This window comes from Bubalus bubalis, chromosome 9 (assembly GCF_019923935.1).
Source record: "Bubalus bubalis isolate 160015118507 breed Murrah chromosome 9, NDDB_SH_1, whole genome shotgun sequence".
In the NCBI taxonomy this organism is placed as follows: Eukaryota; Metazoa; Chordata; class Mammalia; order Artiodactyla; family Bovidae; genus Bubalus; species Bubalus bubalis.
The window spans coordinates 88,804,540-88,827,438 of record NC_059165.1 but is presented as its reverse complement, the minus strand read 5'-3'; the positions used below and the strand labels follow the sequence as shown (position 1 = coordinate 88,827,438).

At 51.3% G+C, this 22,899-nt stretch overlaps 1 protein-coding gene across 1 annotated transcript; it reads right to left on the bottom strand.

Annotated features, from left to right (window-relative positions):
• Positions 1-15,877: 15,877 nt before the first annotated feature.
• Positions 15,878-17,904, bottom strand: CSF2 (colony stimulating factor 2). Its single transcript, NM_001290832.1, is given in 4 exon segments — positions 15,878-15,985; positions 16,762-16,887; positions 17,607-17,645; positions 17,746-17,904. Coding segments are annotated over 4 exon segments (432 nt in total).
• Positions 17,905-22,899: the final 4,995 nt, after the last annotated feature.

The following is a 22,899-nucleotide window of genomic DNA, read 5'->3' as shown; positions in this document are numbered from 1 at the left end:
ACCTGAGACCACAAGCGAGTGTCCCATTAAACTGTAAGCCAAAGCTGTTGCCAGGGAATTTTGACCTTCTTGTGTCCAGGGACCAGCAGAAAAGAACTACTCTGGTCAAGAGTACCAAAGCCTGATCATCAGGCGGAGGAAAGAGTACTGCTTCATAGTACTACACAACGGGATCCACTTGAGTGCCTCTCTGGTATTCCTACCCCCAGTTTTGACAGTAAAAGAGACAAGTGCAGCATCCCCAGGCTAAAATCAAATCAGATCAGGAATTAGATCCCTCTGTGATAAGGGACTGGGTTATGCCACCAGGGAAGCCACCAAGATGAGTATATACTCAGTGTTCTCAATGCTAACTGTGCATGTATGCATGCTCAGTTGTGTCTGACTCTTTGGGACCCCATGGACTGTTGCCTGCCAGGCTGTTCTGTCCATGGGATTCTCCAGGCAAGAATACTGGAGTGGGTTGCCATACCCTTCTCTGGAGGATCTTCCCAACCCAGGGATCAAACCTGGGTCTCCTGCACTGCAGGCGGATTCTTTACCACTGAGCCACCGAGGAAGCCCAATGCTAACTAAGGGGATCTAAAATAGACAGAAGAAAAGATGAGTCCTGGGTGGCTCTGAGATCGACTACAACAGCAGGGGCTGTAGTTCATCTCACTAACCTTCCTCTACTAAGCTTCCTCCAAGAAGAGAAGCACATCAGAAACATCGATGTGCCGGAGGTCACTCAGCCTGGCTTGAGATAGCCCATTGCTAATTTTTAAGAGCCAGTTGTTAAACATGTAACCGTACATACAGCATTAGAATCCTGGAGGAGCTGCTCCCAGAACATGTGGGAAGTGGTTATATGAAGAAGAGGATCTAAACAGCTCAAGGGGTGGATTGTGGTGGACACGATGGTGTGCTGCCCAAAACACCCTTCAAGGGTCAAGGGCTTATTCCCCTAGCTTAGGAGTGCTGCTGGAAGGCAACTCTTTGCAGGAATCTCCCCTCTTTGGGGATTTCCTTGGCTGAAAAGCATTGCTATGCATGGAGTTGTGTGTCCTCCAAGGGACAGCCTACATCAAGGAATAAGGCTTGGCTTCCACCCCCTAAGTTAGGAAAACTCTGAAGGATCATCTCCTTTGGGTCAGCTGAGGGTTTTGTTGTGACTGCATTGAATCCAGCTTCTCCCTCAGTTCAATCCTGCTCCCTTCCCTCCCATTTTCTTCTCTTCCACAAATAGTCCTTCATGCTAATCTCTGTCTCACAGCCTGAGGCAGGCAATCTGGTCATGGTTTCAACACAAAGGTACCTTCAAAGTAGGAAAGTCTTACCCCTTGTCAGGGATTCTTGGACTCGACAGACACAGAGCTGAGTGTGTCCAGGTCAGTCTCAGTGTCTCTACTTGTGAAAGCAGCTAGTCTTCCCATCTTTGTCTGGCCTGGGGTTTCTCTCTTTGGCCAGAACCTTTTAGCTCCTCAGATCTCTGGGCCCTGGAGGTCATAGAGGTGAAGAAAGAAGGTGGCCAGTTGGAGCAAAGTATTATCTGATAACCACGAGAGCACTAGACTACAGCCTCTACCTGGTACTGTCCATTATACCCACAGAGTCTGGACTCACAGTGGCTCCTAAGACCTCAGGAGAGATGTGGGGGAGCTGTTCCCACCCCATAAGGTTTGGAAGCAGCAGTGGTGTCAGGGATATGAATTAATTCTTGAGTCTGGCTCTGTTGCTGAAAACTTGCCCTCTGTTCACCAGTGCTGAATAGAAATGTGGAGACAGAGTTTTGGGTGAAGTAGAAAAGAATAATTTTCTTGCTTTGCCAGGCAGAGTGGGCCACAACAGGTTAATGCCCTCAAAACTGTGTGCCCTGCCCTGGAGTGGGTAGTGACTAATCTTCTGTTCAGTTCAGTTCAGCTTCTCAGTCGTGTCCGACTTTTTGTGACCCAATGAATCACAGCACGCCAGGCCTCCCTGTCCATCACCAACTCCCAGAGTTCACCCAAACTGTTGTCCATCGAGTCGGTGATGCCATCCAACCATCTCATCCTCTGTCGTCCCCTTCTCCTCCTGCCCTCAATCCCTCCCAGCATCAGAGTCTTTTCCAATGAGTCAACTCTTCGCATGAGGTGGCCAAAGTATTGGCGTTTCAGCTTTAGCATCAGTCCTTCCAAAGAACACCCAGGACTGATCTTCTTTAGAATGGATTGGTTGGATCTCCTTGCAGTCCAAGGGACTCTCAAGAGTCTTCTCCAACACCGCAGTTCAAAAGTATCAATTCTTTGGCGCTCAGCTTTCTTCACAGTCCAATTTTCACATCCATACATGACTACTGGAAAAATCATAGCCTTGAATAGATGGACCTTTGTTGGCAAAGTAATGTCTCTGCTTTTTAATATGCTATCTAGGTTGATCGTAACTTTCCTTCCAAGGAGTAAGCTTCTTTTAATTTCATGGCTGCAACCACCATCTGCAGTGATTTTGGAGCCCCCCCACCCCCTACAAAAAAGTCTGACACTGTTTCCTCATCTATTTCCCATAAAGTGATGGGACCAGATGCTATGATCTTAGTTTTCTGAATATTGAGCTTTAAGCCAACTTTTTCACTCTCCATTTTCACTTTCATCAAGAGGCTTTTTAGTTCCTCTTCACTCTGTGCCATAAGGGTGGTATCATCTGCGTATCTGAGGTTATTGATATTTCTCCTGGCAGTCTTGATTCCAGCTTGTGCTTCTTCCAGCCTAGCATTTCTCATGATGTACTCTGATATAAGTTAAATAAGCAGGGTGACAATATACAGCCTTGATGTACTCCTTTTCCTATCAAAACTGTGTGCCATGCTCTGGAGTGGGTAGCGACTAATCTTAAGAGTGTCCAAAGAGTGGGTTTCAACCAGCTTGTGGACACTGATTGGTTGGTAGTGAGGTAATCGGGAGTCAGGATCATCAACCTTCTGTTTCCAACTGGTCTGCAGTCTACGTGCTTGTGGGCAGCATCAATTAACTTCTTCCAGCTGGTGGAATTATCTACAAAACAGCTCAAAGGACATGGCTCAGAATATTATCTCTAATTCTTAGGAAAGAACTAAAAGGTCCTTGACTTTGTTTAATGACTGTGTGTGTGTGTGCACACTAAGTGACTTCAGTTGGGTCTGACTCTTTGTGACACTGTGGACTGTAGCCTGCCAGGCTCCTCTGTCCATGGGATTCTCCAGGCAAGAATACTGGAGTGGGCTGCCATGACCTCCTCCAGGGATCTTCTTGACCTAGGGATCGAACTCGCGTCTCCTGCAGCTGCTGCATTGCAGGCGGATACTCTACCACTGAGCCACCGGGGAAGCCCTTACTTAACAGCTAAAGTATTATTTTGTCTTGCTTGACTATTTTCCTATTTCCCTTTCTTTCTGTATTTTCTCACTTCTCTGGTTAAACTTATTCTTTGACTAAAGTTTTTCTATGGACAAAAGGCAGGCAGAGGACATGGGTGGGAGGTTATTCTGTGAAGGCCTCATAGGGTCCTGCTCAGTCACAGCTCCAGGGATAGTAAGAGCCGCAACCTGCTCCCTTCCTGAGGATCATGCGGAAGGGGGAGTTGTGGCCCTGGAAAAAGCCCCTCGAAGTCTCTGATTGCAGTGCTGGGAAAGAAACTCCAAGAGCCTCTAAGGCTGAGCGCAGGACAAAACTGCCACCTCTCACCCTGACCGCAGCAGCAGCTCTGTCTTTGTCTCTGCTGGGACCCTAAGTCTGTCTGTCCATCTGTCTCCATGTCTGTCAGTCTGTCACTGCCACTGTCTCCAGCTGGTCTTTCCATATATTCCTTCCAAGCTTTGGCTGAATCTGTCAGTACCAGGGACTTAGTGTCTGTCCATCTCTTACCATCAGGATCTTCAGGCTGTGTCTTTCTCACCGTCATGGGTCTGTTCTATCTATTTGCTTTCTTTAAGGAAAGAAGCTCCTTCCTACAGGGGTTCCTACCCCCTAAGCTCCACAGGGGTTCATGATAACTACAGGACCCAGGCCCACAGCCATGCCTAGTGTTTTTGTTTGGTCTGGAGCCCAAAGGACAGTTTGGTCTGCTTAGGGACGCATCACTGCCCCTAAGCAGACCAAAGCATCAAAGGCGCAGGAGCCTTCTGGGCAAATGTAGCCCAGGGAATGGCCTGAGACTCTTGCAGCTTCCTGTGGTTTCTTCCTGGGTTCCAAAACTGGCTGGTGTGCATTTCCAGGGATTGTACCTGTGAGAGATGTTAGGGTCTGAGTCACAGGTCTTCTGTGAATCTAGGCTGGGCACAGCCCTGCCTCTGGCTAGAGCTTTTGTTTCACTTGAAAACTTGGGAGGGCTGATAGCAACTGCCCTGGAGAGATCTTGGTAGGAAAAGGGACCTAAGAGTCATGGGGGTCAGTCAGGGAGACCTTCCTGGGTGTGAGGGGGATGGATGGAACTATGAGTTATCATGTAGTTTCTGACTCGAAACAACTGTGGCTCTAGCAACAGTTGCTGTTTCCTTGGCCACCACTCCCAGCACATGAAATGGCACCACCCTTATCCAGCCCTGCTGGCGCAAGAGGCCTGGGTAGGAGCCAGGGCCTCCACCAGGACAACTCGGGGCTGCCCCAGGCTCTGGGCAGGAGGAAGTATGACACATAGCCAGGGAGCTAGGCTTCCCTCCCTTCTTCTGCTTCCTTTGAGACAGTTTCTAAATCCGTTAAGTGGGAGAGGGAGCAGGCCAGCTATGCTGATGTTAGTTTCTCAGCTCCCCTGGCTCCCGGGTGACCCATGGTCGTCATCTTGGCTCATCTTTCAAATGCTGATGTTGATAAGGATAATGATAACAGATGTCTGGTTGTGTGTGGAGTACCTTTTAGCCTGGTGCTGATATTTGCCCCACAGAGCCTTTTCTAAGCTTCAGGAAATTCATGCTGCCTTTCCATCCTGATGTCCATTAAAACCTGTATTTCTATTAATCAGAGGTAAGAAGTGGCTCACTTTTCTCAGACCCTGGAACACAGTCACTGCTGGCACCTACACAGTGAGGGATCCTCCCCAGACTTAGGGAATAGAGTTAGAGTTCAGAGCAGAGACCTCATAGTCCTCCAACAGATGATAGTGCTCCCCTAAGGCTTCCCTGGTGGTTCAATGGGTAAAGAATCTGCCTGCATTGCAGAAGAATCAGGAGATGTGGATTCGATCCCTGGACCAGGAGGATCCCCTGAAGAAGGGCATGGCAACCCACTCCAGTATTCTTGCCTGGAGACTCCCATGGACACAGAAGCCTGGGGGGGCTACCGTCCATAGGGTTGCAAAGAGTCGGACACGACTGAAGCAACTGAACACACATGCATGCAAGGCCTAGAAGGTAGCCAGGCAAGCCCCAGAGTAAATGTTGAGGAGGAGGATGCCCTAGTAAAGGACACGTCCATCTCCCACTAGACGGTTCTATCCCACTGGGAGAAAAACATTAGCTGTTTGACTAGGATGCATTCCAGGCACAGGGATCTGGAGATGGTAAGAGAACTGCAGCTGATTCCTGTTCCTGGGACCAAGGGCTGCTGGAGGGAGACAAAAGGTTATAAGCAGTGAGGCTGGAAGGGTCTCCAGGACTGTGTGCCTAGAGTGGCAGGTCTTAGAACAGACCAAAGGTGCTCACACTGAGCCAGCAGGGAGCCCCTGGCCAACCTTGGACCAGACTTAGTCGGATTTGGGTTTTGTTTCCCATAGCCAGACTAATGCACTTAAAGGTAGGCACCTCAAGTGTTGGGTTCTGTGCAGAGCCTGGCATAATTCTTGATACTTTGTAGGATTCAGTGAAAATGTGTTGAGTGAATCAATAGGTACATGAATCCATCTGACTGCCTGGAAGCGCAGCAGGAGGGATCCATCTAGAGATGAGTGTCCATGGGACAGCCGTGGTAGTCATCTGTGGCGGTGCGGGGTGGGTGCACCAGGGCGAGGCTGTGTGATAGAGAGACGTGGAAAGATTTGACGGGGGCAGGAAGGTGAAAGCACCAGGACATGGCAGGAGACTGACCAGGGAGCTGAGACCCCAGGAGGACCCCAGACTGGTTTGACCTGGTCTCTCCTCTAGGACAGTGGCATGTCACCGTTTGGGCCCTTCTTGAGCTGACTCCCCCAGTGAGACATGGAAGACACTGAAAGTCGAGGCAGCCTACCCACAGCCAGGACAGCATGTGGAGCTGGTGAGCAATAAGCTGGCTAATTTCTGCTCATCTCGGTGCACGTGCTTCAGTGCAGCCTGCCCAAGCTGAGCCTCCCAAGGACAGTCCCCTTGGCCCTTGGACCAGACTTAGTCAGATTTGGGTTTTGTTTCCCAGCAGTTGGCTTGTCAGAATGTTGATGGTTGGGCAAGACTGAACAATGTAGAGAAGAATTCAAATAATGAGGAGAATGTTCAGGAAATAGCTTTGGATCATGTGAAGGGAAAGGAGAGATCCAGTGTCTGATGGACAAGCAGTACCTATAAAAGGCAGGAAGACCAGCAACAATGTTGTTTATAAAAGACTTCCTTGGAAAAAAGTGTGACAGTACCAGCTAAGCTAAAATATGCAAATCCTATGACCCAGTAATCCCACACCATACTCAACATTTCCAACAGAAATGCATACATACACTCACCAAAATACGAGGACAAGAGTGTTTGTAGTTGCTTTATTAATATTGACCAGAAAGCACCAATGGCCAAAATATTCATCAGCAGAAAAATAAGAAAATGTATTTGGGATGCAGTGGAATACTACACAGAAACAGAAAGGAACAGACTACAATTACATGCAACAACCAGAGAGATAGAATATTTAACAAAAGAAGTAAATTATAAAAGAGAGTGCAGCCTATGATTCCACTTCATCTAAGTTCAAGAATAGGCAAAACGACTATATGGTGATAGAGCTTAAAAGGTGGCTACACTTAGGCGAGTGGATACTGACTAGGAGGGAGAGAGCACAGGAAGCCTCTGGGGTGCTGGAAAATGTTCTCCGTCTTGCTCTGAGTGCTGGTTTTATCAGTATAAACATATATAAAAATTCACTGAACTGTACACTTAAGATTTGTGTACTTTATTGTTCAATAAGTGATTTTTTTAAGTTAAATAATTTTAAAAGGCTTGTTTTCAGCCTCTAGAAGAACCCTAGGATCTTGAAGGAAATGCCAACCTTCACATTAGGTGAGGGCTCAGGAGCCATGTTTGAAGGCAGAACCTAGGGAGTTTATGCTCATCTTCCTTTGAAGTCAAGAAAGAGAAAAGGGAGAAAAATTTTTGATTAATCATTTCTAGGTTGAAAGAACAGGTCTGGGCCAGAGATAACATCAGTGGCAACATCATGAAACTGTTTAACTGTTATCTCAAACCACAATGAAAAATAACTTGTGAAGCTGCATCCTTATTGGCAGCCATAACTCAGGGGTCTCCTAATAGGAGTGAAATTGGTCAGTCTTTTCCAGCGGTGAAGTCTGTGCTCAGTAGCCCTTTTGAGAGCCTAGAAAGAAGGCTTCTGTGGAACCAGGTCTAGGATTCTCTGTCTGGCTCACCTCCTGTGTGGTCATGAGGAAGTCCCAGGTCTTTTTGGGTCTTGGGGCAGACGGCTGCCAGCACCAACAGTGGGTAAGATGGCCCTTCCTCATCCCCAGCTCCCCTCTTGGGTGTTGGCTCTGCTCGGACTTGCTCTGCAGACTTGGATGCCATGAGCGTTCCAGCCTCACCTCTCCTTAGAGGAAGAGGGCCAGTATCAGGCTGCTCTCAGCAGTGTTCTGACCTAGACCTTAGGTGTCAGGGCCCTGCATCTAGCTGGGCCTCTTTGTGTCAGGCTGGGGCCTCTCTGTACCTGCCACAACCCCACTTCATAGATAAGAAAATGGAGGCCCAAGACAACCTACATGCCAGATTCCTTATTTGTGAAGCCCATGTAACAAGGTGGGAGGGTCCTGAGAGGCTGCTTCTGGAGCTACAACAACCAGCCTTGTGCATTCAACACACAAAACAGCTTTGCTCAGAAGCCCAGGTAGGCACAGTACGTACCTGGTCCATGCAGCCCCTGCCTTCCACTTCAGTCATATGGATTTGAATTCCCAAGCACACGCATATGCAGGAAGCCGCAGGTGTAAGGACTCAGGCCCTGATTTCCAGGGCCAGTCCTGCTCACCTGGGGCTGGCTGGCAGGCCAGCTGTATAAGCCCCAAAGTGAGAATCCACACACAGGGCAGTTGTAAAGGTAATCAAGGATGCCCGAACAGCACCGTGCAATCTCCAGGCCCAAACTGAGAGCTGTCCTGCCTGCCAAGGAGGAGCAGACAGGCCTCTTTTGCTATCCATGCTATCTCAGAAAGTACTGGTGCTCTGGACCTTCAGACATGGGTTCAGTCCCTGGGTCGGGAAGATCCCCTGGAGAAGGGAATGGCACCGCACTCCAATATTCTTGCCTGACTCCATGGACAGAGGAGCCAGGCGGGCTACAGTCTATGGAGCTGCAAAGAGTTGGAGATGACTGAGCATGCACAAGCATGGGCTGTGAATGATACAGTCTGCATTGTAAGCTAATCACCAGCATCTTGGCTGAACAACCAATTTGGGGAATCAGTCAATGCAATGCAAGCCACCACTGAGCACCCCATTTATCTGGGGACACTGAGGATGCAGATTTTCTATAAGCAAAGGCACCATATGATGCCCACTGGCCTTGGCCTTCAGCCTTTCTCCTCCAAGGCCACACTCAAAACCATGACAGGGTAGAAAACCAAGGAGAAAACTCAACCTGCCATCCCACCATCTAAATCATAATCTTAGTTCCCTTCCAGCTCTTGGCCCACAGCGGGGTCATCCTGACAATGATAGCATTCTGGGCCTTTCACAAATGCTTTGACATGTTGTCATGTTAGCTTCATGTCCTTTGTTTCATTTCATGGACAGGCAGATTGTTTCTGTGGAGCTTCTCTCCTCTGTCTCTCAAGTGATCTCCCTGAATGTGAATGCAGAGTCAAAGGATGCGAACACACTGTGGCCCTGATAGAAGCTGCCATGTGGCTGCCAGTGGGGCTATTCCAGTTCTCAGGGCCTAGCCTGAGAGAGGGCTGCCCTGCTGCTTTAGTGAAAGGCTTCAATTCCTGGTTCCATCTTCAGTACCACTGATTTCTGAGGCGGGATGGGGCCCCCAGGAACCAGAAGGCTATAGCACATTTGGGTGGCCCCTGGGGAGATCCCTGTGAAGGGAAGGGACTGTTTGTGTCCTGGGAAGTCTTGATGTATGCGTGAGCCCATCTCCTCAGACCACGTAGCCCTTTTCCTCCTTCTGGTCTAGAGGTGGGCCTGGCAAAGCCAAGAGTGTTTCCTTGGGGTTAAAGTGGGCCTGCCATAGGCCTGCCCATGGTTATCTCCCATAAAAGAATACAATTTGAACTTGTTTCCCAGCTTCTTAGGGAAAGAGAGTACCCAGGACAGTCAGAGCCATGCTTCTTGTGCCTAGGTGTCTGGCCTAGAGCTCCGGCTTTATGATGTGCCAGCCTGTCCTTAGGTCCTGAGGGTGAAGGGCCAGTAGGCTCCCAGAGAGCTGTGGGCTCAGACCTGCCTAGGTCTCCAGAGCAGTGCCCACATGGCCCTCCTACCTAGTTCCAGCCCCAGAAGGCTCCCCAGGACCACTGTCCAGAACTGAGATTAATTGGAGGGAAAACTGGGGCACATGAAAAATACAAATGGCCTTCACTGCAGGGTCTCTTCATGGGTTTGGTGGCCTTGGCCAGGGCTTAAGGCTTTCAGAGGGATGAAGATAGTTAGTCCGGGTAGTATGGCTGCCTCCCTACTGTGTTCATTCCTGACTTTCCTCTCTCTCAGGAGAGGCACCAGAGCCTCTCTGTCAACCTTTTTACCTAGAGTTGAGCCAGTCGCTCTGAGAGTACACCATGGGAAATGCTGGGCTGGAAGAAGCACAAGCTGGAATCAAGATTGCTGGGAGAAATATCACTAACCTCAGATATGCAGATGACACCACCCTTATGGCAGAAAGTGAAGAGGAACTGAAAAGCCTCTTGATGAAAGTGAAAGAGGAGAGTAAAAAAGTTGGCTTAAAGCTCAACATTCAGAAAACTAAGATCATGGCATCTGGTCCCATCACTTCATGGGAAATAGATGGGGAAACAGTGCCAGACTTTTTTTTTGGGGGGGGGGGCTCCAAAATCACTGCAGATGGTGATGGCAGCCATGAAATTAAAAGAAGCTTACTCCTTGGAAGGAAAGTTATGACCAACCTAGATAGCATATTGAAAAGCAGAGACATTACTTTGCCAACAAAGGTACGTCTGGTCAAGGCTATGGTTTTTCCAGTGGTCATGTATGGATGTGAGAGTTGGACTGTGAAGAAAGCTGAGCGCTGAAGAATTGATGCTTTTGAACTGTGGTGTTCGAGAAGACTCTTGAGAGTCCTTTGGACTGCAAGGAGATCCAACCAGTCCATCCTAAAGGAAATCAGTCCTGACTGTACATTGGAAGGACTGATGTTGAAGCTGAAACTCCAATACTTTGGCCACCTCATGCGAAGAGTTGACTCATTGGAAAAGACCCTGATGCTGGGAGGGATTGCGGACAGGAGGAGAAGGGGATGACAGAGGATGAGATGGCTGGATGGCATCACTGACTTGATGCACATGAGTTTGGGTAAACTCCGGGAGTTGGTGATGGACAGGGAGGCCTGGTGTGCTGTGATTCATGGGGTCGCAAAGAGTCGGACATGACTGAGCGACTGAACTGAACTGAACTGAGCCAGGTGCTCTGAGGTTCTCTAGCTTGATGAATACTCTGAACCTAGGCTGTAGTCCAGCCTCCGGGGCCAGAGTCACCCCTACCTTTGTGGATTTTGACTGAGAGACTGGGGCATCTGTCCAAGGTCACACAGCAAGCTAGTGGCAAGCCAGGCTCATGCATACCCTGCTGTCCTGAACACAGCCCTGAGATTACAGGGGTGTTCATGCAAGCCCCTGACCTCCTACTGTCAGGTGTCTCAGGCTGAGAGGAGGCCGGGCACTGAAGTAGCAGTTCTTCCTGCCAGCATATCTCAGTGACCCCATGCTGCCGTGCATCCCACAGACCCTGCTGCCAGTCACAGAGAAATGGTCTTGGAAACTCTGAGCACCTGTGTGGTTTGCCCAGGTGACAGAAACTCATAGCCTCTGGGGACTGGACCATGGGCTTTCTCTTGGCCCAAACCAACCTTGGCCCCTGGCCCTGTAGTGACTGAACCTGAATCACAGAGCCACGCTCAATGTTCTGAGATAATTTGGCCACTTCCCTCAGTCACACTTGAGGCTGACCTCCAGCCTAAAGTGGTCCTCACAGTGGGGATGAGCTGCAAGCGGTCTGAAAATCATGGGCCAAGGGATGAGGGTGGGGAAGGCTGTAGTGGGTCTGAGTGTTGGCTGCAGGCACAGTCTGAAGCTCTACAGCAGAGTAAGGTAGATTTGCAGACTCTATACAAGTCCCACCTGGGCTTAGTTTTGGTTACAGCTTGATGCCTATTTATATTCCAGAATAGTAGATCTTTATCTTTCCTGGTTTGTTGAACGAGTTCAGGGTCTGAAGGTCTGGATTGTAGGAAGCTATTTGGATTGTGGGGTAATCCCAGTCACATCTAATAAATGGTTCGAATACTTAGGGTTAGGGTTAGAATTGAAAGTGGGTAGGGGTCAGAGCCTGGTAGCCCAATGTGGCAGCATTTCAAGACCTGAGTGACTGGTGGATCCCCCACAGGCAAGGCCCCATGCTTTGGGGATGCAAGGGTGTTAATAGTTGGGGAGTGGGCTGTTAGGTCAAGGAGATGCTTGGAGAGTGTCCTTGGAGGGTTTGTGAGGAGCTCAGTAAGCCAGGAGAGGGGCTTTGAAGTCAGTTGTTTGCTGGTTGAGATGAAGCTGAGGGTTTGGAAATGTTCTGGGCCCCCATGGGCCCCTTAGCCTGGTCCAGGTCCCCCACTGTGCTGAGTCCTCTGTGAGTAGCCTGAAATCCCCCTTGCTCCTGAGCCATTCACTAGGGCTGACTCTTCTGTTGCCGCACTGAGTCCTCCGGTGGGGGGATAGGGGGAGGATGAGGATCAAGTGAACTTAGAGCTGCAGTAGAAACCCAAGTAGGGAGGGCCTTGGACCTTTGGATCAGGTGTGGATGGGTGCTGAGTGAGCCTGGGGAGGGGTGTCTGGGAATAGATGTGATTTGAGTTTTAAAGGACCAGGGAGAAGAGGAGCAGAAACAGGCTGCACTAGCATCGGTGGGGCTCCTACCGCGTGTCCACTGGCACTAGAAGCACATCCAAGGGCAGATGAGGTGGGCTTCCCACTCGCCTTCCTGGGCCTCCCTTCCTGAGAGACCCCTGGCCCTCCAGGTCAGGAGCCTTGGTTATGGGGCCATCAGTCCCAGCCCCTTACCCCTCTCAGTCCATCAAGGCCCCAGAGAGACTGAACACTATCACAACTCTTACCAGCATTTCCTTACCCCAGCTTTATTAAGGCAACAACTGCTGATGCATCAGTTACAGAAATATTTCCTCAAGCACACCCCTACCGTTACCACCCTCAGCCCCATCTGCTGACCCAGGGCCAGCAAACTCTTACCCCACCCCGGCTGTAAATTGTTCCTGAGCTCCTCCAGCCCCATCTCCTGAAACTCTCAGGGCATCAGGATGTGAGAGGACGAGGTCTCAGAGGATGTCCTTGATCCTTTTACAAGATTTCCATCCTTCTATAGATATGACAACACTCTTTAAAGCTTCTTTGAACTTTGAGAAGTTACTTTTCTCAGTAATACAGTTGTGTCCTGTTAGCTAAATAAGAAACACATAATTAAGTTCTCTTCTTAGCAGAAAAAAACAAGTAAAAGCAAACTCTGTTCTCCCAGCCATAAGGGCCCTGTAAGACCCACCTATCTACCTAGGAGGTGACTCAGGCAAACCCTCCCCATCTGTCTTCACTGGGCACCATCTGATGATGGTGGAGCCCCAGGACTGAGGGTCATCCGTAGCTTTAGGGAGAGACCCAGCAGAGTGTAGGGAGGTCTCCTGGCTCCCCAGGACAGGGACACAAGAGCACACAGGGTTGGGGGACACAGGAGACAAACAGTAAGGTGGGCAAAGAGCAGGGACCCTCAGTCGTTTCCCCACAACATCTCCCCCTTAGTGGCTACCCATCCCCACACCATGGGCTCCCAGTGGAGCTCCTTAGCCTAAGAAAGGGCACCAAGAGCAGCGCAAACCAGAGCCCAGTTAAGACTCGCCACCTGACTGGGGCTGGCCCCGAGTGCCCTTCCCTCTCCCAGGCTGAGTCCACGCCCTGACCTGTCCCACACCGATTCCTGTGTGTACGGGCTTGGCAGAGGGTAAACAAAAGTGTCTAGAATGGCCCCTGAATCCCCACTCCCCTAAGCCTCGGTCCCTGTCAGTGAGTGGACTTCTTTTGGATGACAAATTAGTATCTGAAGCCTCACACGTAGCAAATGGGGGCCCTAAGAAGCTGTTTGCTCCCCTGGGCTTCCGGCTGTGGTGGTGAGAGAAATGATGTCTCAGGTTCCCCTAAGAACAACTTACTTTCAGCTTTGGGCAGATTTCGGTGAGTTGCCTCATGTTCTTACAGACTTTTTCTATGTGACAGTCATTCTTGTGTTTCGTAGAGATGTTATTCAGGGTGGAGATGAAGCCCTCTATAAACTTCCCATAGCAGAGTTCCTGAAACAGGGTTGGGGGCATTGAATTGAGGGTCCGCTGACCCTCAGCCTCATCCATCCCTAGTTACCCTGGCCAGATGGAACCCTGGACTCAAATTCAGGCCAGGGTAACCAGGGATAGTTGAGGTTTGCAGTGGGTTTCTGATCTTTCCCTAGGCATGGGGCTGCTCTGGGATAGTGATCAAAGAGCCCGGCAAAACCTGGCTGCTGGTTCATCTGCTGCCTGAGCCAGAGACTTCATCTTCAAACTCCCAACTTTCTCCCCAGATTTCTTGACTCAACAACTTTTGTTCTTGTCTCTGCCCTGGATTTCCCTTTCAAGTGGGGTCAGAAATGACCGTGGGGTGACTGCTCCTTACCTCACTGGTGTTCTGAGGCCTTTCGAAGGAGCCCTGGAAGCAGGGAAAGTTGGTTAGAAACACAGAGGGCCACTGAGAGTAAAGTGATATTTGATGAAGACCCAGACTTACCTTGTATGTAATGTTGTCAGCCATGAGTTCTTTCTCAATCTCAGCACAGACTGCTGTGTGATTGTCCTGGGTAGACCCACTGATTATCTTCATCGGGGCGGAATGGCTTTCCAAGACCCATGACACACAAGCCAGGAGCATGTACAGGAACATGGTATGATTAAGGTGGCTCCAAGCTGATCCGAACCCTGGGCTTGATAGCATTTCTGTGAGGAGATGTACCTCTATATGAGAGTCTGAGGAAATGCTAAATCTCTTATCAGTTATCATTGGTTTATGTAGAAGGCAGCGAGGATCTACGTTATCTCTGGGCAAGATGCGTTTTTCATTTTCTATGACTACATCATACTCTGTGGATTCTTGTCTTTGCTAAAATTCAGGTTTGGTCTAAGAATTTTTATTTATAATTGCATCTAAAGTCATGACCTTTCTGCCTGGTCTTTGACCAGGACTGGTGCTGTCTACAGTTGGTGGCTTGAGCAGAGCAAGCAAGTAGGGTGTAGAAAAAAACCAGGCAGGAGCTAAAACTCACCAAATAAGCTTCCCCAGGCCCACCCGTCAAGGTAAAGGCTGGCCATGCTGCCCTCTTGACACTTAGGGAGAGACCCACTTCCTCACAGACCCCAGAAGGGACACTGGAGGACAGGTTCGGGAACAAGACCTCCAGCCCCATTGACAAAGCACAGGCAGGAAGGAGAAATACTGTTTTCCCAGTCTGAAGGGCATGGATTTGGGGGGAAGGTGCCGGATTGCATGCAGAACTTAATGTAAAAACAAAAACCAACTCATAAAAATGCCACACGAGAGCCATGTACTAACAAATTATGTACTTACATTCTGACACTCAAAGATTAAGATCACCCATTTGGAGGAAAATTTGGTAAATATGCTGAGCTCTGACCCCTGTGGTTTTGTTTCTTTTTCCCTGAACAGCTAGTCTATTTGCTGGTTCACCTTGGGAGTGGTTGAAACCCTGAGTGTGAGGGGCGGGGCATGGCCAGGGTCTGGGCCTCTGAAGGGCCCATTCAGCCAGTGACCAGCCAAGCCTCAGGAATCCCCCACCTGCCCAAGAAGGATGATGACTCTTCTATGGAGCAAGATTCCCACTGTCTGGGTTACTTGGACTTCCAAGTGAACCTGGAAACCTCTCTCTGGGGTGGGAACCTTTGAGCATCCAGGGAAGCATGTCCACGCATGCAGAATGTCATACCCAGGTGGGCTCCCGCCTCCCCTGTGCTCTGACAGTGCTGAGTGTCCAATTTGTGCCTTATCTGCAGGCCCCAGCCCCGTCCCCCAACTCCCAGCTTCCTCCCCTCCCTGCCCTGGGCCAGGGAGGAGAGCACCTTGAACATTTGCTCATGATTGAAAACAAACTGGAAAACTGCACAAATAAGAACAGACTTTGAATAATTTATTATTATAGAAAAACATCTTGAATAAATATGGGGTATGAGTTTAAATAAATAAATAAATAAATATTAAAATACATAAATATATAAATAAATATTACTGATCCCTGCCAGTGTAAAACATTTCCCGTTTCCCCTGCCACACCTGTATCAGGGTCAACATGGCCCTGAACAAGCCAGCGGCCCCCTGCAGCTCTGGCCCTCCCTGTGGTCCCTCCAGTGTGAAGATCCTGAGTTTTGTTTGGCTCTTTGTGGGTAGGAGGGCAGCGATCTGTGAGGTAAGCTTCCACTTCTGGCTGGTTTGGCCTGCTTCACTTCTGGACTGGTTCCCAGCAGTCAAAGGGAATGATAAAAAGGAACTCCTTCAGGTCCTCTTTGAAACTTTTGAAGGTGATAAACTGGGTTCCACAGGAAGTTTCCTTAAGAAAGAAAAGGAAATAAAAAACCTGAGTCCAGGCATGAGTGGGTAACATGGGGGAGGCGTCAGCATGTTTCTGTGCTGTCTCTTAGAACTCAGAGGTCAGAAGCCTGTCTGAGGCCCGCCTCCTGACGTGGGTCAGGTGACATCTTGCCACCCATGTGCCCCCCAAAGGGTGCACAGCGCTGTCAGTGGCAGCTGGACCAGGGGCCCAATAAAAGTGCAAGACAGACACTGGTCTGCTGGGCAGCTGGGCCTCTGCGTCTTTGGTCCCAGGCCAGGGCACAAAGCTGAGCCCCAGCTGTCTCTAGGAGCCCAGAATGAGCACATTTCAAGGCCACAGACCTCACTTTTCCCACAGGGAAGGATTGTTTGGGGCCTTTTCCATTCCAAGTAAGCTTTCCTCCTTGCTCCGATGCAATCCAGGCAGCCCAGGAGGGACCAGGGGAAAGTCCTTTTAGGAGGAGGCACTTGGGCTGTGGAACTTCCTCTGGGCCTTAGGCAGGTCTTGAGTTTCCTTGTGTTTGCCTCACCTCTGACATCATTAACAGTAATGACAAGCAAGGTACCAGCTCCCGCTAGGACATGATACAGTCTCTCGAGCTCCAGGGCTTTAACACCTAGAGTGGTTCCCTCTCAGGAAGGGCTGATTATTACAAATCTGTTGATTCAAACCATTTGGAGTCCCAAATACCCACAGCCAAAAGTCTCGCCCCACTATTTCTCCACCCTCCTCGAAGGAGACCTTCCTGCTTGGCACCTAGTGGGGGCACTCACCGGGGTGGGTGGGCAGTGTTTCTCGTAGTGGGTGGCCATCATGGTCAAGGAGCCCATGAGACTAGTGAGGCTGCCCTGCAGGCCCTTCTTGTACAGCTTCAGGCGAGTCTGCAGGCACGTTGGCTCCTGTGGGAAATATCCATTCCTTGGTGAACAGTGGCCAAGTGTGCTCTGGTGGGCCCAGGACATCCTCCCCATCACTGCTTCCTGTTCTCATCCCACTCTCCCAAGAGCAGGGCCTGGGAGGGGCACAGGATTATTCCTGACTAAGCTCAGGCTAGGCCCTGTCATACACACAGCCTTGTCCCCCTATCCACTACAGATGAGTCTGACTCGCCCTCACCACTCAGCTCAGGCTTCCCCCAGCCGGCACAGCCACATTCCCTTGGTCTGGTATCTCAAGAGGGTCCCAGCCCCAGAAAAGGAGATCGCTGGTCCTTCCACCCTTTAGGGGGAAGGGGGCGGGGGGCTTGCCCAAACCTGTTGTGCAAACATAGTTGTTCCTGAAAATCTTCTGTGACCTTCAGTGGCCAGCACGGTGTCCACAGAGCTTGGTCTCAGGGCACAGTGAGTGTCCCAAGCCCACAGCCCCTGTCTCATGACATAACCCCCGCCAGTCCCCTGGTGACCTTGATACCCTTGAACACTAGGTCTGTCCATGGCTGCTCAGCTAATAAAGGAGTCCACATGACTGCCACAGGGGCAAGGCCTTCTAAGCAACCCTCCTTCTGGCAGCCAGCTGGCTGGAGAGAAAGCGGACAACCCTGTAAGGGTCCGTCTAAAATGGAGTCAGTCCCCAGGGCAGAGGCCTTTGGGAAAAGGTGTGTCAGAGAGAAGCATCTTACCTGGGCGTCAAACATTTCAGAGACGACTTCTGTTTCATTCTGTAGGAAAGGAAAATGTTCTGTTATCGAGCTGACAGGCAGGATGAGTCCAGGCCAGCAGGGTGGCCCAGGCATGGCCTGTGCTCCCTCCCTCACTCACCATCCCAGCATCAGGTTCACTGCTCTGGTTCAGAAGGCTCAGGGCCTCCTTGATGGCATCCACATGCTGCCAGGGCCGGGTGACAGTGCTGGGTGGGCGAGTGGGTGCGGAGAAGCTGCAGACCACAGTGCCCAGGAGAAGCAGGTTCTGCAGCCACATCCTCTTGAGGACTTTAGCCTTTCTCTCTGAGCACTGGGCTCACTGGCAAAAGAGCTCTTATATACACAGTTAGAGGAAATGATTAATGGTGACCACAGAACGCCAGGGAGGCGGGGGAACTACCTGAACTGTGGAATCTCCTGGCCCTTATCAGCTACCATGGAACGGTGAGCCTTTCCCCCAGGTGGTCAGGCTTGGGGGTTTTCACTAATGAGCCCTTCCAAGAATTGGCTGCCCACCTGCCTGCTTTCTTGAGCATTCTCCAGCCCTCCCCAGCAGTCTGACCTGCCAAGGCTTCCCCCTCCCTCTGAGGGGCCTCTGGGTACGGCTTGGACTTCCTGGCCTCAAGTGGCCAGGGCGGGGCCTGGAAGACACTGGATTGGGCTTCTGCCCCTGCCCCCACCCTTGGCTCCCCATCCTGCCTGTGTCCCAAGAAGCCTTTGGGCTGGCTGAGCTACAGTGGGGCCCATTCTGACCCCAGTCTCCCCTTCTCCTCCTAGAGCCCACAGTTCTGGCCACAGGGGGAGATTGGAGTGTGAGAAAGACTCTCACAGGCCTGCCTCACTGCCCGCCTAGGCAGATTGCAGCCCAATGACATGGTCCTCTGACAGCTGACCTCAGCTCCTACCAAGGATCTAGAGCGGTCAGCGAGCTGTGCCCATCCAGGGCCCTCTGCCTCACAGCTCCTGTGAACTGAGGGAGTAACAACCGTATGCATGTCCAGCCAGAAAGATTCCAGATCTGAAAGCAGCAGTCCTGGTGTACACAGTCATATTCAGCTCCCAAGCTGCATAGGTGGGTTGGGGCTCTCACCTGGGATGGGTCAGGGTTCTGAGTTCAAAGCCTGCCTCCAACACCATCTTGCCGAGTGACTCTTCTGAGTTGTATGAACCTTGCTTCCCTCTGCAGGGCATGCTGTCCCCTTTGAGGTGGGCACTGTGCTCCTATCTATAGCCTCTTGCAGGCACCAGCAGGGTCGTGGCTGCATCCACAGGAGGTACAGGGGACAACGGCTTCTTAACCAAGGTTTTTCCGGGTTTAACGTCCTACGTGGCCCCAGTGCCAGCCCACCTCCAGCTCAGCAGCCTCCCTGTGGAACAGGAACTGCTTCTGGAAAGGTCACAAGCTCTTGAGGGGCTAACAAGTGTTTGATTTTCACAATGGACTTTGGAGAGGATGGCATGAATTGGTGTTTACTTCCCCGTGCTGTAAGTTTCATGATTGAAGGGGTATGGGTCCACACACTTCCGTATCTGAGTGTCCATGTGCCTGTGTGGTTGCTGTCTATACTTACAGATGTGTCAGGAGGGGGGGTATTTTATGCCTCTGCATAAATGCCTCTGCAGGTGCCTCTCTGATAGGGGAGGAACTCCCCACACTGGGTAATGATGTCTCAGGGCCCCAGATGCTGGTTTAACCTTGATTGATGGTGTCAGACATAAGCAAGGACATGCTGCTGAGCCCCAGTGGACAGCCCTGGGGAGCAGGTAGAACTCACTGAACACTGTGGCCTGAACCTGCAGTCCTAGCAAGTTTCATGGCATAGCAGGAGAGTTGCTGTCCTTGTACAGGGAAGCCAGGCCTTGGCCATCCAGACCCCTGCCCTCCGTGAGGTCTCTTCCAGGATCTGGGGCACACCGTGAGGCCAACCTTACTCATTTGCGCCTGCTGGAACATTTCTAGGTGGCCAAACTGGGGATAAGAGTGTGGCATGTTCAAACCCTGGCCCTTCCTCTACCTTTTCCACGAAACCTCTGCTTGGGCCCTAACAGGGAACGCTCAAGGGGGAACAGAGGTGAAAGTGCCACACCGAGTGAGAGTCTGTGTCAGACAGTGCCCTAGAGGCTGTGTGGTGGGAAGCAGGGGCCACAGTCTATCGCTAAGCTTGTGGCCAGGGAGGCAAAGAGCTGGGGTGGCCTCTCTGAGATGGAAGGTCACTTTCCTCCTCGAAATGAGTTGTCACAGCTCAGACAAGTAGTCAACAAACTCGTCCAGTCTGCACCAAGCCCTGTGCTGAGGAGGAGGAAGTTGAGACCCTCCCACTGGTCCTTTCATCTAACCCTGACGCCTTTCAGTTCTGTAGGGGAGCAGTGGACCCTCCCATTGTATGATCCAGGCTGGGATGGAGGAAATTCAGAGCTAAGGAGTCTCAAGGAACCCCTTCTTCCAGCTCAGCGGTCACAGGGCACCAGAGCCTTTTCCTGGGAGACGCTGCTTCCCGATGCATGCCGAGAGGGCAAGTAGAGTCAGGTGGCAAGTCAGGCTGCCGGAGGGAGGAGGAGGATAGTTTAGGGGGAGAGTGTCTTGGGCGCAAACAGGTTTAGGAATAGGTATGGTGAAGAGGGGCTTCCCTGGTGGCTCAGAAGTAAAGGATCCGCCTGCCAATGCAGGAGGCGCAGGTTCGATCCCTGGGTTGGGAAGATCCCTTGGAGAAGGAAATGGCAACACACTCCAGTTTTCTTGGCTAGGGAGTCCCATGGGAACAGTCCCTGGGGTTTCAAAGAGGTGACACGAGTTAGTGACCAAACAACAGCAATAGCATGGTGAAGAGGAGGTGGCTTATACAGTGTGCTGTGGAGTGTAAGCAAGGAGGGTTAGAGCTACTGCCCATGTGCCCGAGGTGAGGACCCAGGGGATGAAAAAGCAGGTCTGTAGGATCTGAGGGCCCTGTTATCTGAGAAGAAGGGCTGAAGGCTAGGGCAGTAGTATTTAGGGGCCAGAGGCATGATAGCTGGGCAACAGACTGACCAGTGGTCCTGGGAGAGAAGGAAAGGAGGAGCAGGAGCCACAGGGGAGGTCCACACCAGCAGGGTGGCCTGTGGGCATTGAAGTCGGCACACAGAGGACAGGAGTCCAGGGGTTTGACAATGAGGTTCATGGGCAGCCACGCGTCTTCCTTCTGGAAAGATGACATCAGGGCTGACGCTGTGACACGGGCAGGCATTCCTAGATTGCACTGCATGGAAAGTGGCAGTGATAACATCGAGCGGGCACACTGACTCAGGGCCCCCAGTGGGACTGTGGGAGGGTGGGGGCGAGGACCAAGATGGGCAGTGTGACTCCTCTTTGGCCCCTTTCCTACCCGGTCAGGAGAAAACCCTCTGGAAGGGGTTTCCTATGAGTGTCCCTCCCACAGACTCTGAAGGAAGCTAGGGGCTTGTGGTTTCTTTGGCATCTTTTTCACAGAGGAAGTTATCACGGGGGAAGGAAATGGGCCTCAGGGTGCCTTGCATCCTATGGGACCTTTGCATGAGCATCTCAGCTGATCTTGCCCTCCCTGGGCCTGCCACCCCTTGATGGGGTGGTGGCCCTTTTCCTCCCTGGGGACCTGAGGACCAGGAGAGCTGTGGCCCACCCAGTTCATACAATCACTGATGGCAGAGATGGGATTTGAGCCCATAGCCTCTGATATCTTCTCTCGGATCAGAAAGCCAGGAAATGCTAGTCACCTGGCTAGACCAGCAGAGGGATGTCCCCCTCAGGGCATTTATAAAGAGCGACTCCTCCAGGTGTTGGCAGGGAAGCTAGGGTGGCCTGTCACTATCCTTAGGAAGCCCTGGGGGCCGAAGGCAGAATTTCCCCAGCAGAGCCTGACATCCAGGTATCTCTGTCTCAGGATTAACTCCACCGTTGATCCCTGGGTACCCCAAGAAAGTCCCTCCTCCCTGAGCCTCAGCTCCCTCATCTGTACAATGGATTTAATTATTGCTACCTCACATGGGAAATTGTTGCTTGTCCCAGGAAACTTCACGGGAGAATCCTCCCAGGTAGGAGGCATCGCTTTGGGAGTTTTCTAAAGTCTAAACAGGGCAGGGGACTCAGGCTTACTGTAATTTGCAGGGATAGCTACTCCTTGCCCAGCTGCAGCCCAGATAGCATCTTTCTCGACAGATGTGGCAAGGTGGCGAGCCCAACCAGCACCCAGACTCTGGGCTCATGGGGGAACCCTCAGGAGAACCCAGTGTGGGGACAGCACTGTGAGTGGCTTGCCCTCCCTGAAAGAGATGTCGCTGTGAAAGGCCAGGCTGTCCTGGAGAGCTGTTGTGGTCCTGCTCTCTGGGTATCTCAAGACCCCTGGCACTGGCGAGTTTTGATTGGTCTAGGGGAATCTGAGGGTGGTTAACCCCCAACCATGTGTGTGTGAGCTCTGCATCCATATAGCCCACCTTTCAGAGAGGTGGGTGTGTGGTTGAGCTCACAGCCCTCTGCTCTCAGAGCTCACTTCTGATGCTCATGTTGGGTAGGGGGCAGGGAGGGCAAGGACCAGACTCATAGGTATCAATCAAGACATGAACAGAAAGTGAACAGCCCAGAGGGGTCAGTCATGAAATGAGAGTGAAGCAAGCTAAGAGAAAGCCTTGAGGGGACTCACTGGATGTGTGGGTTGGGGTTAGGAGGTGAGTGAGGAACCTCTTACCCTCAGCCTTCTAGTTCAGGCAGCTGGGTGGACAGTAGGGCCATTTGCTGGGATGGGGGAGACCCAAAGTGTCAGAGAGGTTTGGGGAGTCAGTCCAGACTGGACTGGATGTGGCAAGTTTGAGAGGCCAGGGGAACTTCAGAAGACTCACTCGTGGCCACATGGGCCCAAAGGTCAGAGAGAAGTCAAGGCATAAGACACGTGGAAGTCACTGGTGAAGAGGAAGTTCCTGAGCGCTGTACAGAGTCAGCCAGGCCTTGGGCAGACCCAGGGATGCCAACTTTAAGGCAGGGCCAAGGTTGATAGTGGTCTAGTGGCCAGGATTCGGCACTTTCACTGCCACAGACCGGGTTCAATTCCGGGTCAGGGACGATGTATTTTCTGGGGCTTCCCAGGTGGTAGTAGTAAAGAACCCGCCTGCCAACACAGGAGACATAAGAGACATGGGTTCAATTCCTCGGTCAGGAAGATCCCGTGGAGGAGGAAATGGCAACCCACTCTAGTATTCTTGCCTGAAGAATCCCATGGACAGAGGAGCCTGGTGGGCTACAGTCCGTGGGGTCCCATAGAGTCAGACA